A 16,424-nucleotide genomic window follows, 5' to 3' on the forward strand; every position below is an offset into this window, starting at 1 on the left:
GCAGATGACAGAACGAGGAGTAATGGTCTTAAGTTGCAGTGGGGGAGGTTTAGGTTGGATATTAGGAAAAACTTTTTCACTATGACGGTGGTGAAACACTGGAATGAGTTACCTAGAGTGGTGGTGGAATCTCCTTCCTTAGAAGTTTTTAAGGTCAAAGCCCTTGACAAAGCCCTGACTGGGATGATTTAGTTGGGGATTGGTCCTGCTTGAAGCAGGGGGTTGGACTAGATGACCTCCTGAGGTCCCTTCCAACCCTGATATTCTATGATTCTATGAAAGGAAGGAGAGAATAAACTGAAATAAGAACTCTGCTAATGTGAGTTAACATAGCATTAACTTTGATGGTTAAATTGAATTAAATAAAGCGGAAAAGCAAATTAAAGCATTATTAAGATTCTTGGATAAGCAGAAACTATCATAAAAAAGGAACTAAGACTCTTACTTGATCCTGGTCTCAAGAATTTTAGCATTCTGAAAACTATAAACCTTTGTGTACAGCAGAGTGAATTAAAAACATAATAGAACTTTTAGTTTTCAGTTTAATCGTTTGACAAAAACATTATTTTAACTTTTTTAATTTAATTTCTCTTGCCCTTTTTATGGCAGCATATTTTGCAGATGGCACTTATGTAGTCATCATAAGTGCTCCACAGTCACAGAATTTTGATGACAGTGAAAGGATGTGTATAAAACAAGGGAATGAACAGCCTTTTGTGTTCAGTTTATCTGAATTACTTTGTGTACACGATACACTTCTATGAACACTAACCGCCCCCAGGAAAAACTCTCAAATATTTAAATCACAACACATTACTAAGATAAAGCCCTTTCATACACACACTGGATTCATAATTCTTTTCCTGACCTTCCACCTCTCATTTATTTTATATGAGTCTATGATCCACAATTCCATCCTACAGTTTTAGTGGGCCAATGTGGGACAGACTACCCCAGTCAGAAAGTAACAAAGACTGAAAAAATTGTACACCAGAAGAAGAAGAGAGTAATAAATAGCAAAGAACAGCTCCTACTCCAGATGACCTAACTGACAATGGGCCTCTGCACAACTGGCTGGGGTCTGTCTACACCAGTGAATTGCAAGGCAGGATCAGGGTCAGCTACAGTACACAACTATTTAATTCCTCCAGATTGCAGGGAGAGAACATGGGGTTGTGTGGCCGTGAGGAGCATGGGAGCACAGGTTTACTCACTCTGCCTCGTAGGCATCAGGTAAATTGTGGGTGTGCTAGTAACACTATAATAGTAGGCCGATTACAGTCAGAAAAAAATGTGTGTTTTAGTACGGATATGAAGGTGGAGTGGTGGCTATCCACGACTATCTGATCAAAGTAAGAGAACTACTGGATCTCAAACAACTGCTTGCCACTTGTTTCCATACAATTCTCTCTGTATTCTGGCTACAATACTTAATATAAAGACTAATTTGTATCTGCTGAGAGCTTAACTGGCATTAAGCAACAGTTGTTTGCAAAAGCATAACAGCTGTGAACATGGACACACAGTCAGGGAGCCAACATTAGGCTGGAGATATATATTGTTGCCTCTGCAGCCTGTTGATATGACAGCAAGAGATGCAATTCAGTAGCTTTCGCAGCACTATCTGAATATCCATCATGAGCACATCACCAGTGTTGTAGGAAAAATACAGAGCCTTGTTTGACAGATGCCATCTCACCGAAACAGTTACAGTTGGTCTTGCAAAAGCCAAGTAATCTTTAGCTGTGCCTAGTCATTGTCTGACCAGAGTCACCTGTTGGAATTCTGTAAACCAAACGGCTTTGCACTACCTGAGATGACTTCTGTTCCATCTGACAGGATGTTCAGTATAATAGGTGGCATTGCCACTACACAGACTGCATAAAGGTGGACTCAGGAAAAAGTAGAACAGCTCGCATTTGTGCAACTCACCACACAATAAATCAGCAATAATGACCAGTCACAACAGTATCACTTCCATTTCCAATCCTAACACTAGCAACAATCTGTAATTGCCAAAGTTATCAGAACCAAGTTGATGCTCAAACTATGCAATGCTAGCTCACCTTTCAACTTTGTCGGTCACTTTGGCTATTAGTCTTTCACACTGAATGTGGTGTAACTGAGTCCTTGTTCATTCAACTGTAACGCCTCATTCAAATTCCTCCTACAAATTCTATTTCTGCCATCTTGCTTGCAGGAACTGAGGAGGTTGAAAGGTAAATAACAAAACTAGCAACACTGCCAAGATGTATATCTGTGTCTTAGTGTTGATTTTATCTTTGTTACTGGCATCCTTCCCCTCCCTCTCCCTGACATTTTCTTTACCGTCAGTTGGAGTACTATTTCAAGGTTAGATTTTAAACTTGTTGGAGCTTAAAATTAAAGATTTTAAACTTGTCAGATCTTAAAATTTATTTGAATTTTTGTAAGGCACCTAGAATATTTTGGTCACTTGCAAAATATAATATTAATTACAATACTAACTTCAGCATCCGCTGCACACTTGAACGAAAAGCACCTTTGCCTTTTAACTTTAGGTACTCACAGTGTATTTAGTTCACAGAGATTTCAGCACTCTCAGTGCTTGCCATACATGCAAGACCAAATCCTGTTCCTAAGACTGACCCTATGTAACTGAATTGATCACTGGGAATCTCTGCAGAGTCAGGGGGAATTTTCACCCTGACCACAGAGCAGCAGCAGATCCTTTCCATGTTGCCACTCCAACCACAGGGCCAGAGTTTTTTCTGCAGCCCTAACACCCCAGCTCCTTCCCAAATGCTGCATCCATAATGCTCCACTCCCAGAAGAGGCCTTCATCTTATTCATTTTCTTATTGTTTTAGATGCCTATTTATATTCATATGGGGAGGGAGGAACAAATGTGTTTAGTCTGGTAATATTCCTTATGCATAGCATGTTTTGTTTTGTTTTTCCTTGTGGTGAATCCCTCCTTCATTATGAAGCTGGCCATACAGTCTGAGAAACTTTACCAGAGTGGATGGGCAGTGCAATAGCTAGTTTCTGAATGGAGTAGTTGGAGGAGGTCTGGCACAGATCAATCCCAGCAGAGCCTGAAGCCACCACCTCAGCCCACAGCTCCCCACTTGCAGAGAATGACCAGGGCATCAGCAATCCTAAAGGCAGAGTTTGCTAAACTCAGGCAAGAGGAGAAGGGGAGTGGAAACTGACAGGTGACTGAACTGTTTACCACATCTGTTTGAGCTTGTCCCCATATGCAATTACCTGCACAGCAACCCACTCCCACCCTAAACTCAAAATGTATTTAAAAACTGTAAAAAAGCAGATGTGCAACTACTAGACTTATTTTGAAACAGAGTGTCTTAACAAACCAATAATCAGTTTCCCCATATACGTGCTGCAATACGACCTGTTTTACTAGTCTCAAACCCTTCAGATGCAGGCAGCTATTTTTCCTTAGCGTGATGAAGTAAGTATCAGCAGCCGCCAAAGGAAAGCATGTGACATCAGCTGATGTAAAAAAATTTTCAAAACGAAGAACTTCATTGAGAAAAGATAGAACTTGCAATATTATTTGGGGTCTAACTAAACTTATATACTCTTTGCATACCTAGAGCATTTGCAAGGGGTCACTTGAAAAATCAAAGGCATGAATGCGAGCTGCCAAGAGGCAACATATGAGCAGCAAATGGTAGAAGTTCGGGATTCAACAAATCTAAACATTTAATTCTTCTCCAAAACATCTGACAACTAAATTTACCCTTCCCATTGCACAATCATTGTAGTTAATGTAGACCTGCCTGCAGACAGTTTTTTTATAAGATATTGTTAATATCTCAATTTGGCAATTAAGTTGCTGAAAATTTTTAGAAGAAAGAGTTAGCCCACATGCTCTTTATTGTTTCTACTGTTCCAGACTAGAACTTCATGCAGCTGCAAACCAAAGACACAGCCCATTTGACAGCACCTTTTAAATTCCTATTCAGTTGTAAGTTTCTTAGAAAATATCCTGAATATAGTTATTTGATACCATTCAAAAGTTCCTTTCCAAGCATTCATTATGAATGATAAATATATGTTGGTTGTCAGCTCACCAACAGAAGAAAGTTTCAGCCACTGTGACCTGCTGCATCCATTTTTACATTTAAAATTCCTTAAATGACAGTAAGTAATTGTAGTTGTTGTGATTCTCTTGCTACCAGGAGGATATTGGCTTTTATGTTTTAGAGCACTTCTTCAAAGCTCTTGAAATTGTCCAAGTTTGTACAATAAGAAGTAAAAAAACCACAACTTAGGAAACAGTCCTTTCTAGGCAAATAACTGAATAAAGTAAATCATCCCTAACTCGTGAAGAGTTTTTTTTTATGAAGATACAGACTTCTAACTCTTGGCTATCCTTACATTTTTCTCCTCCCTCCACTCCCTATCAACACTAGCCTTTGTCCCATCTGCTGCACCTAAATACAATTTTCCCCAACCGAAGTTTTTATTTTCAGAAGGTTTCAAACCTGTGCATGCTACGCCAAAAACAGTGTTCTACAATATAATCTCTCCACCCTGGAATATGACTCCTTACTGCCTGCATCCAGACACCGTAATGTACAAATGATGTGAAAAATGTTTTGTTGCTATGTTTCTTGAAAGATGCTTTGCCTAACAGCAGTGCTGAAAACTGGACAAAATTTACTATTTCACAGGCTGGCAAAGAAGTTTATGTTTGTGAAAGGAATGCTTTTCTAATTCGCTGACCTTGAAAATGACAGTTAAGCTACTCCTCTTCAGAACTCCGATAAGAGCAAAACATACATATTCTACAAAGCAGCCCAACATTCAGACTTGTTAACTGACAAATGAAAAGCTGAGAACCAAAATGATTTAAACTCTGCACAAGAGCAATCACATTTATTTGAACAATTCATTGCCAATATGCTTCCTAAAGCAGTTTCATTCTACATTTATATTATATAGTCTTTTCACTAAGGCTCTTCACACAGTTTTAGTTCTTCTTTAAAATTTATGCATCTATATGCTGGCCACACTAAAATATATAGTTACAACAAATCTAACTAGCATAAATAATTCTAATCTATTCAAATTTACTAGAATATAGTTCATACTGATGTTTATGCATGGTAAGACATATATTTCGCCTAATGAAAAACTGAATAGATAGAATTTTTTAGATAACAGATAAATCCCTCGTTTCCATATGTGAACAGTTGTTTTAAAAAAGGAATTTCAATTTATTAATTGGATTCAGAAGAAAATTCTGTATGCAGGAAATGATTTGTGTGTGGAAAAGACCATCACAGATAATTAAAGATGAAGCTATCAACACAGTTCAACTTGGAAACTTTTAGAACAGAAATTACTTAAAAAAAACAAAACCAAAAAACCAGAAGACAGTCAAACCCATATTTGCTAAGTGGCTTCCTCTGCCCATATTCCATTACACAGTTGCTATATACACACATTATGTGGAGGAAAACAGCAATATCAGTCATTGTGTAGGAATCGGGTTATATCAATCAAGTAAAGCTATGAAATAATAACAGCCACCTATTCCTAATAATGCATTAATTTATCATATTAATATTTTTATGAAAAATGCATGAAGAGCAGAGTTGTAACTGTGAACTTGCATTCACGAAGTTCAGTCTTTTATTTTCATTAATTGTTATTTTAAAAACAAAATAACTGTGTCTAGAATAGTACTACAGTACCTAAAAATTCATAAAGGTAATGCTACATCCCCGATGAGGAAATGATGGGGATAGTAGCATATTTTTACATCAAAAACATATCTGGTTTTCAATTTACATACTTACCATTTGTGAACTTGCAAACTATTATTTTGTATTGTATTTTCAGTAAAATGTTTAGAGTGTTTGTTCTTGCTGACAAATTATTTGACTACACTGGTTTGCGATAGCTGAAGTTAGTGAGCTAGATCATTATGTCTAAGCTATATAGAAAGCAGGGGGCTATCCTTTTGCCCGTACATGGGAACATATTACTCCCTTGTTCAGCAACTATAATGACTGTCTATCCAGCTCTCAATCAAATTCAGGACTGAACTCCTGGTATTAAAAAATCACCATAAACTTGCAACCTCTGTGTCAGACTATGTAACTAGCTACTTGTCCATCCTGTTCACTGTACACATCCAGCCTTTTGACTCCTTTCTGTTTTCCTCCCCATTAACTTTCAGTAGTCAAGAGACTGCTATTTCACTTGTCATGTCCAACTTTCTGAGTCACTCTTCCGCACCTGAAATCTCATAATTAAAACAATAATCTCTCATGTTATGATAAAAACATTTTGTACCAGCAAGTACGAAGATGCTACATAAAGCATACATTGTGTTGTCCACATAAGAGTGTGTACAAACACCTATTTTTCACATTCATTCTTTTCACATTTATTGAATACTCTTAAACTGGAAAGCCTTTGTGCGTAGGAAAACAGTGATATCGATCACCTTATGTTTACATTCTATGTGAGTGAACACCTATTAAACATGATGCTGAAAAACAGAGAGGAACTGATCACAAAACTAAAATTAATGGTTGTTTAGGTACAAGTGATCATGACATGACTACATTTGTTATGTGTTAGCACAATAAAGTCCAAAACGGGATATGAAAGATAAACTGATAACTGTTTACAAATATTTTACTAAATGTTCAAAAGTTCACAATCAAGAAAGGAGTACACTAGTTAAACAACAACAACAATTTGGCTTAGAGGAGAAATTAAAATAGCTATAAAAAGTTGAAAAAATATGTATAACAAATGGTAAAAAGCAGAAGTTCATAGTAATGAATACAAACCAGGAGATAGGAATTGTAGAAAATTGATAAGGAAAGCAAAAGGACAAAAGTAGAACTCTATGGCTCTCAAGGTTAAGGACAATAATAAGGAGTTTTAAAGTATATTAGGAACAACAAGAATGCTAACAAAGATACTGTTCCATTGTCAATGATACTGTTCCATTGTCAATGATAACGTAGAAACAGAAGAAGTGTTCTGTAGCTGGAATAAAGCCAAATGAAATATTCATATCATATGATGGTGAAATACTTTCCATGTCAACAGTGATTAAGAAAGATGTTAAATTGCACCTACTAAAGCTAGACATTTTAAAATCAGCAGATTTAAAACTTTCCTCCAAGAATATTAAAAGAGCCGGCCAAGGTGCTTGCTGGATCATTAATATTGATTTTCAGTAAGTATTGGAACAGTGGAGAAGTTCCAGAGGACTGGAAGAAAGCTAAGATCAAGCCAATATTTTAAAAGGGTAAATAATATGACCCAGGTTATTATAAACCCTATTATAAACATAAACAATTACTGTTAAAGTTTGAAAATGACACAAAGAATGGGGGAGTGTAAATAACGAAGAGGATACATCACTGATTCAGAACAATTTGGTAAACTAGGCACAAGCAAACTATGTATGTTAAATACAGCCAAATGTAAAGTCATACATTTCTGAACAAAGAATGTTGGCTATATTTCTAGGATCGGGGGGATCACGATCATGGAAAGCAAGTATTCTGAAAAAGACCTGTAAATCACGGTGGCTAATTAGCTGAACATGAACTCCATGTGCAACACTGTGAACAAAAGGGATAATGCCATTCCGGGATGTATAAACCGGAGAATATCAAGTAGGTGTACAGAAGTTATATTACCTCTGTATTTGACACTAGTACAATCAATACTGGAAGACTGTGTCCTGCTCTAGTGTCTACACTTTAAGAAGAATGTTGATAAATTGGAGAGGGTTTCGTAAGAGTCACAAGTATGATTAAAGACTGGAAAAGATGCCTTACAGTGAAGGACTCTAGGAATTTAATCTATTTAGTTTATCCAAGAGAAAAGATTGTGACTTGATCACAATCTATAGGTACCAAAATGGGGAACACAAATCTGATAACAGAGGTCTCTTCAATCTAGCAGACAAAGCTATTAAGATCTAGTGGCTGGAAGCTGGAGCTAGACAAATTCAGATTAGAAATAAGGTGCCTTTTTTTTGTTTTATTACAGTGAGAGTCATTAACCATTGGAACAATTTACCAAGGGAAGTGGTAGATTCACCATTACTGGACATTTTTAAATCAAGATTGGTTGTTTTTTCTAAAAAATATGCTCTAGTTGAAGCACAGCTCTTGGACTGAAGCAGGAAGTCCTATATAGCCTGTGTTATTCAGCAGAGCTGACTAATCACAGTGGTCCCTTCTGGCTTTAAAAATCTATGACTGTGAAGACTTTGCCACCATAGGCTCATTAATATTTTATTCATAAAGTGTTCTTAACATTTATCAGCAGTGCTTTTATATTAAAATGGTAATAAAATACATTTCTGAGTAGAGTTGCCTACTAGGGCAAATACAACTGGAAACCGGCTTTGTACCCAGCTGATTTTAACGGTTCATAAAGAAACCAATCAACCAAAGAAAAAATATTAGTCAAAGACAACAACATTACTGTATAGGGATGAAGTTAAAAAAAATTTCTTTTTAAAATGTGGCATTTCTAAATTAGATTCCTTGTTAAAAATTTCACTTGCTTGAGCTGTTGTTATACGTATTTGACGTATTTAGGGTATTGCTAAAACTGAAGTAAACTCATTTTGTTTATGTAACCTAATCAAGAAAATGAGTTAATCAAGTCAGTGAAGAACGTGCCTAAATTCAGACATGACTTTAAGTGCTTTCCTGAATTGGAGCCTAACCTAGTAAGCTCCGACTATCTTTATGATATGACTGACTTTTTAAAGATATGACACTTATAGAATAATACACACATAGACTAATCAACAAATTACAGACCAAAAATTAGCGTTATATCTAGCAAACTATGTTAATTCTTTTCTTCCCCACATTCAGATGTTCTTTCCTTTGAAGATTAAATTATATAAAGGTTAATAAACTATATGAAATGTCAGAGAAACATATTATACAACTTTGATTTTAAGAAAACAAATCAAATACAAATTAGAGAAATATACTATAAGCAAGGGGTTTGTGTATATGCAGTACTCTAGTATTTAGTTTGACATGAGAGGATAATGAGAGGATAAACACATAAAAGATAAAAGGTAAAACTGTTGAAGAGTATATACTCTTTTATGTAGCATTTGGTAGTGTCAGAAAAAATATGGGGTCTAATCTTACATTTTGTACACATTAATTATTTCAGCAGGTGTGCGTGCGCATTTTGGGTACATAAGGAATGCAGGATCACATATATCATTTGATTTAAAAAGAGAAACCAAACACACATTCTCAACTAAGTACCAACCTATTTTCAAAGGTAATATAAAAATACTGTTTTATTAACATCTTAGACTTGATTTTCTTATTCATGTCCTGAGTAGAAAGCAAAACAACTATTTTAAAATTATTATTATTTAAAACTCGAAGGCCCAATTCTGCATTCCATAAGCAAGAAAAACTACCACTGACTTTAATGAGAGAATGAAGCCAATGGGAGTTTTTATTTGCATAAAGAACATAGTTTCATGCCGAGGCTGTTTGTTGCCAAGCAGCAACATTTAAATATTTTTAAAGTGAAACTGGTATTTGCTAACATTTCATGAAGTTTGTAACAGATAAAGAATTGCAAGGTTTTATAAGCTTCTGCCAAATCCACAACCCAAAATAAAACCAGCCGGATAATAAATATAAGTAAAGCAAATAGTATTAATATTAAATAACTAAGAAGGAATTTACCACCTACTGCAAGTATCTGAATCTTTTTCTCAGGGACAAAACATGACTGCAATAATATTTACAAAGACCGGTTCTAAAACTAGATAAAAATAAAGTGCTTACTGTACCCCAGGAAGTTTTATTACAGACAATTAGAAACAAAAGCATCTGACGTACCTTCCATTGCTCTCTTAAAGAAGACTTTACAACTTCCACAGGTAAGTACTCCATAGTGGCAACCAGAAGCCTCATCACCACAGATCAGACAAATCTTCTGAGGTAATGATTCAAAACTGTACTGAGGACTCTGACCAACTTCAGTGTCTGGCCTTTAAAAGGAAAGAAAATTAACAGGAATGAAACAGACTTGTAAAGAAGATTCACTGTCAGTCTGGGTTATACAGTTTTAAAGGAAATTACAATCCTAACAGTTGTCTTTTAAAACTGAAAGCAAATTTGATAAGGATAGAAGAAAAGTGACTAAAGCCACTCCAGCACTTTTTGCTGTTTTTGCTTTGGGTCTTGGATAAAAGGCATATCTGTAAAATGCATTAGCTAAAATGTTTTAAGTAATTAAAAAACCCTGGTGTAGAGGGCAAGTTGTATTTTAACACATTTTAGATAGTAGACGGAAAAGCTAGGCTCTTTGCTAGGGTCTTCAAAATAGACGCCTGATCCTTCTGTGGGACTGCTCATGTGAATAAAATTACTCCTGTGCAAGTTTCTCTAGTTGCTGAATCTAAAATAATAATAAACTGCTTTGAACTGAAACTAATTTAACTTCAGCAGCCCTTTTCCTAGGCAACTGGTAAAACTGGCCTTCACTTTACATAGAAAATTAATAAATATCAAATTAATATCTCCTAATTCATTAACAGAGTTCTTACTTGTAACCAGTTTTAATGAACACAAAAGGGATAGTGAAGAATTACTTCCAGATATATTGCCTGCCTAAAGAAACTGATGTATTTAGCTAGCAAATAGCTATTTACTAAACAACTAGAAGTGTCTTTAATGTATTAGTAAATATTCTAACAATGTGTAGTATTTCTGTATATAAAAGTTATATTGAACAATTTTATTTAACGACTTATTACTATATAAGCTAGATCAGAATTTTGGACACATTGTCATGTTAATTTTTGCTTTGAAATTGGGTGGTTTTCCCCTAAAATCATGCACATGCATTTTAAAGAAATATGTAAATATAAACATAATATCTACTTGTAAAATATACCGCTGTGTATACAGAAGTTACCTGCATATAAATCATGAAATATTCACCATTTATGGCTGTTCAGAAGTTATCACCTCTTAGTCCATTATACAGTAATATAGTCTCTGTAGGATCCACAGGTCAAACTTGTGACAAAAGCATTTAAAATTTCACTGTCACAAGAGTATGATTTAATGAAGTGGAGTTTCTTCTGACAAGAACTAAAATTTCAAATATGACACAAACAATGTAGCAAATGTAAATATATTTGTCTTATTTCTACATATATTTATTTTAAAAGCTCTGTCCCAGTTTTGATCAAGTGAAGCTCAGTCTCTTTGATTCTTTTTTGTCATGTTTCAATGTCTTACACATTTTTTGGAACTTCCCTTTTTTATTGTAAAACTTATTCTAATCGGTGCAATGTTCCTTTAATATGAAATTCATTTTACTTAAAAACTTAGATGAAGTCTGTATTTTTTCTATAAGTCTGCTTTCTGCATAACTTCTGTGATTTAATCTCCTTAACACAAAAAAGTGTTATGGCAGAAAGATCAGCTGAATACCTTGCTCAGTAACATCTTATTTAAAAACTGTCAATAACTGTTTGCCAGGTCAGTTTAAAAGATAACACCATAAATCATCCCTTTTAAGTTAAGATCAACCCCCCAAATTCGCTTATAAAATGCAGACTTAAATCTTTTGAAATATGTGTGTCTTTAAAAGTAATCTGTTTTAAAAGAAGAAGGTTTAGTGCCGTTTGCTGTAGATGCATGTAACCTTAAATCTTACCTAATATAATTGGCATAGGGAGGATATAACTGGGGCAAACTCTCTTTGAGCAGGGCTGTCTGAAAGCCAAGTTGCTGATGGCCGTTCAGGTTGAGCGGCTGGTAAAGGGCTTGAGGGGCTGTTGATGTGGAGGGCAGACTGTCCCGCTGAACCATACAGCTTGAGCTCCCCGATGCTTTACAGTGCGGCGGCCCATAGGGCCCAGTCAGAACTGAAGACTCAGTTTTGTACAGGATACACTCGAGAGAGGAGGACTCCTGGCTGGCTCTCGGCTGCGGAGCGGCCAGCCTGTAGTCTGTGCACGTTTCTGCTGGAGTGGTCTTGGTGCCCAAGTAGGGGGTGGTGGCACTAATTCCTTCCTCCTTGATCTTTAGAGCTGGCTGGAAGTCCCCGTAGCTATAATGCTCCTCCTTTGAGTCGGGCTGGGGATAGACATAGTCCGCGAAGTCATGGGGGGTGGAGGTGGGGGACGCACGACGGCCAAAGAGGCTGCTCTCGTATTCCTCCACATCCAGCAGCTGCCGAGTCCTAGCTGCCAGGTAGGCCGAGTTCAGGGGCAGGATGGGCACATGGAGGAAATCCTGCCCGGGCCCTGCTGCAGCCGCAGAGCTCCCGGGGGCAGCGGTAAAGGCAGGGGCAAGAGCAAGGCTGCTCCCGGAGCCGGCGTCCTGCTCAGCGGGGCCCCCAGAGGCAAAGCCGTGATCTTCCTCGGAGAGTGCCTCGGGGGCACTGCGCGGCCCACCCGCGCTCTCCGCGGTTCCCTCGCCCTCCCGCTGGGGCGGCAGCTTGGCTGCGGCTGCCGGGGTGCCCCCGCCCGGCCAAAGGGAGGCGGCCGCGGCCGGAGGCGGCACGGAGCCCGAGTTTGCAGCCGGGCTGTCTTGGTGGGCGGCGGCTGTTTCTCCCGGCTGGTGCTCGGAGCGGCGGCTCATCAGCGCGCCGGGGAGCTCGGCCCCGAAGAGGCACCAAGCCGCGGGGGCACTGGCCGAGCCGGCGTGGGCCGCGGGAGCCAAGAAAGTGTCTAGGACGCTGTCCAGAGCATCCCTATCCGGCGGGGAGCCGCTGCCTTCCCGCTGCGAGGAGGGGCCCCTCTCCTCCCCCTCTGGGCGCCTCTGCTGCTCTTCCTCCTCCTCGTCCTCCTCCTCCTCGCTGCTTTTGGGGTAGAGCAGCCCGTGCAAGGAGATGTCCACGGCCTCCGCCCCCCCGCGGAAGGGGTCCAGCTCTGGGCGGCCCTGCAGCCGGACCGAGCCGTCCCTGGCCGAGGAAGGCGCCCTCGAGTCCTTCGCCTTCATCCCGCTCATGCTGAGCCGTGCCGGGCGCTGGGCTGGGGACTGGCTCGGGGCTGGCGGCTCCTCACATCCTGCCCCTGCCCCGCGGCACCCCGGAGCGGGCGGCACCCTCCGCCGCGGGTCCCCGGAGAGCTGGGCCAGCTCCCGCCCCGCGCCCCCTCCTGCGGCGCTCCGCTCCCCCGCCGCCTGCCTCGCCTCCGCCCAGCCCCACGGGCACCAGCACAAGCCCCCAGCCCCGCAGCCAGCCCCGGGACCGCACCGCCTCCGGGGTCCCCGGCGAGGGACGCTGCCGCCGCGCCCCGCGCGCGTTCGCTCTAAGTTGCGGGCAGGCGGAGGCGCCTCTCCCGGGTGCAGGCAACAGGCGGCCGAGGTGACCGTGCGAGCGGAGGCGCTGCCCCCGCGCGGAGCAGGAGACCGAGCAGCGCCAGCTGCCGCCGTCGGAAGGGCAGAGGCGGGCTCCGGCTCCCCAGGCTGGCTCCTTGCTCAGCGCTGCCGCTCCCCGGCTGGGTACCTGCTGCGCCCGCTCTGCCTCCCCGGGCTGGGGGGCTGGCACCAAGCCTGGCCCTGCTTCCCTGCGGAGGCACCGATCCCGTGCAGGGAGAAAGCAGCCAAGTCCTCTGCTGGGCACCCTCCGCCACTTGCTGCTTCCAGCTCCGCCCTTCCTCGCCCTGGCCCCTCCCACTGTCTCCGAGTTCCCTTTTCCGCCAAGGCCCCTGTCCCTTAGGGTTGCCAACATTTTATTTCAAAAATAGCGGTGAGACCTGGGACTTGCCAGGGCTTGACTTGCCCAGGAGGGAGGACAAAACCTGCTCCTCTCCTGGTCTTCGCAGGGGTTCTCTCTTTCCAGCACTCTGGGCTGGCATCTTGGGCTGCAGATGCAGGTCTCCTTCTGCTGCAGCACTGGGAGGGGCAGCTGGGCCAAATTTGAATGGTCTTGTGACCCATGTGCCAAAGTCAAGTTGGCAATATCCTTTCTGGCCTTCTCCCTCTTTTCCCCTTTATCCCTGTCTCTTTGGCAACTGATCCCCCACATTTTCTTAAGCTCCGCTTCCTCTGACTTGTAACCCTTCTTTCCCCCTCCCTTTTCTGTTATGTGGGTGCCCAGTTAAGACACTTCACTGCCCATTAGATGTAAACAATAAGTTACTTGCCCTAGGCACTGATGGGAAGAAAGGGTGGGCAGGTTAGGGTCTTGGAAAGGAGAGAGTAACAAAAGATTAAATTACTCCTGGGACGTCTAGGGACTTTTGGGGGGAGGGATAGCTCAGTGGTTTGAGCATTGGCTTGCTAAACCCAGGGTTGTAAATTCAATCCTTGAGGGGGCCATTTAGGGATCTTGGGTAAAAATTGGGTATTGGTCCTGCTTTGAGCAAGGGGTTGGACTAGATGACCTCCTGAGGTCACTTCCAACCCTGATATTCTATGATACCTGTAGTGATTGTTCATCCATCTATTTTTCATCCATCTTCAAACTTTAATATTACAATGTGAGTGTAAGCTCTGGCCCAAGATCCTATAGGGCCCCCGTAAATATTTATGCACTTGTCCTTGCACCTTCCACAAGATGGTGAAAACTAAAGCAGTTTAAACTCAGCTCTCATTCATGGCCCCTTGAATATCTTTCACTCATCTCACAGTCACGGAGGACGCAGGCCATCACTGAAAGAATTTACTATTTGAATGAGGGTCCTTCTTTGCCTCTTATATTTTTGTATAACTTTTTATCTGAGCAAATAAGAGGGACAGTTGCAAATATCTGGGAACTGGGTGGCTCCCCTTTAGGTTGCAGGTTCAAATACATCCCTGGTTGGTTCTGATCAAGAAGTTGTTACCACCGGATGGGAGTTTGGTGTTGTATGTGCAATACTAGCTTGGTGATGGTCATTCAGTTCCAATAAAACCAAAGGTTATACCAAAACTCCACTAATATAATTTGCACTAAATGACATTCTTCGTGGCAGTCTCAGCAGAGAAACTAAGCACTGAAAGATATTGAGAATAAACTACTTCCTTGCCTCTAGGGGTAGTTCTGCTTGGTCTGGGTAGAGTCAGGATGGCATGACTCATGGAGAAACTAGCACTCCTACTGCCTGTACTGTTTCTGTTCTGTTGTAGATGCTCAGTAAGTAAATGTGGGGTAGCCTCAAGGACAGACAACCCAGCATCTTTCAGGAATATTACATTCACTATAAAAATATTTTCTTCTTTCTTATTTTTTAAGTATCTTCCAACTGGGAAGAACAGCCTCTTGTGGGAAAGATACTCATTCAAATTAATTTATTTGCATGACAGGATATACAGATCATAGAAACATAGAAGGTTAGGGTTGGAAGAGAACTCAGGAGGTCATCTAGTCCAACCCCCTGCTCAAAGCAGGACCAACCCCAACTAAATCATCCCAGCCAGGGCTTTGTCAAGCCGGGCCTTAAAAATCTCTAAGGATGGAGATTCCACCACCTCCCCAGGTAATCCATTCCAGTGCTTCACTACCCTCCTAGTGAAATAATTTCTCCTAATATCCAACCTAGATCTCCCCCACTGCAACTTGAGACCATTGCTCCTTGTTCTGTCCTCTACCACCACTGAGAACAGCCTAGCTCCATTCTCTTTGGAACCCCCCCTTCAGGTAGTTGAAGACTGCTATCAAATCCCCCCTTACTCTTCTCTTCTGCAGACTAAATAACCCCAGTTCCCTCAGCCTCTTCTTGTAAGTCATGTGCCCCAGCCCCTAATCATTTTTGTTGCACTCCACTGGATTCTCTCCAATTTGGCCACATCCTTTCTGTCATGGGGGCCCCAAAACTGGATGTAATACTCCAGATGTAGCCCAATATGCTGTTAGCCTTCTTGGCAACAAGGGCACATTGTTGTCTCATCTCCAGCTGGAACCTGACCTTTTTACATTACCTGTTTTTTACCGGTTTACATTAATTCTTATGGGGAAATTGGAGTCGCTTAACATCATTTTGCTTAAAGTAGCATTTTTCAGGAACATAACTACAACGTTAAGTGAGGAGGTACTATATATATAAGTCTTCTTCTAAAGGATTCCAAAACATTTTGCAAATTTATACCAGTGTATTTACATAATGGACTAAATTCAGCCTCTTCTAAAGAAGTCAATGGTACAACCCCTATTAATTTTAATGAGGGTAGGGATAGGCCCTGTGGATTTGATATTGAAAGGTTTTAAGCAGGCATAGTTGGGAGTGGTGAGTACTCAGGACAGCCTCAGCACCATGCAGGTCAAGCCCCGTGCGCTTATGTATTTGTGTATTTCTTCAGCAGGAGGTGAAGAATGCCTTGTGCAATTGAAATTGCAGAGGGAAGTTTAGACAGAATATAACTCCCAAACAGGAAGCTGGCCATGACACAAAGGTTAACACTCTTTTTCTTGTAAAAGTGTCATGAGATATTAAAAAGAAAA

At 40.9% G+C, this 16,424-nt stretch overlaps 1 protein-coding gene and 1 long non-coding RNA gene across 2 annotated transcripts in view; one reads left to right on the forward strand and one right to left on the reverse strand.

Annotated features, from left to right (window-relative positions):
* PGR (progesterone receptor) overlaps positions 1-13,138 on the reverse strand; it is a 54,472-nt gene extending 41,334 nt beyond the window's left edge. Inside the window, exons 1-2 of the mRNA XM_073337968.1 lie at positions 11,712-13,138; positions 9,881-10,032 (exon numbers count right to left, since the gene is read on the reverse strand). Coding sequence (XP_073194069.1) covers positions 9,881-10,032; positions 11,712-13,009 — 1,450 coding nt within the window. The 5' untranslated portion in view covers positions 13,010-13,138. The remainder of the gene's footprint in view (positions 1-9,880; positions 10,033-11,711) is intronic.
* LOC140909212 (uncharacterized) overlaps positions 12,148-16,424 on the forward strand; it is a 45,917-nt gene continuing 41,640 nt past the window's right edge. Inside the window, exon 1 of the long non-coding RNA XR_012158138.1 lies at positions 12,148-12,250. This is a non-coding gene — a long non-coding RNA (uncharacterized lncRNA). The remainder of the gene's footprint in view (positions 12,251-16,424) is intronic.

Source organism: Lepidochelys kempii, chromosome 1 (genome assembly GCF_965140265.1).
Source record: "Lepidochelys kempii isolate rLepKem1 chromosome 1, rLepKem1.hap2, whole genome shotgun sequence".
Taxonomy (NCBI): Eukaryota; Metazoa; Chordata; order Testudines; family Cheloniidae; genus Lepidochelys; species Lepidochelys kempii.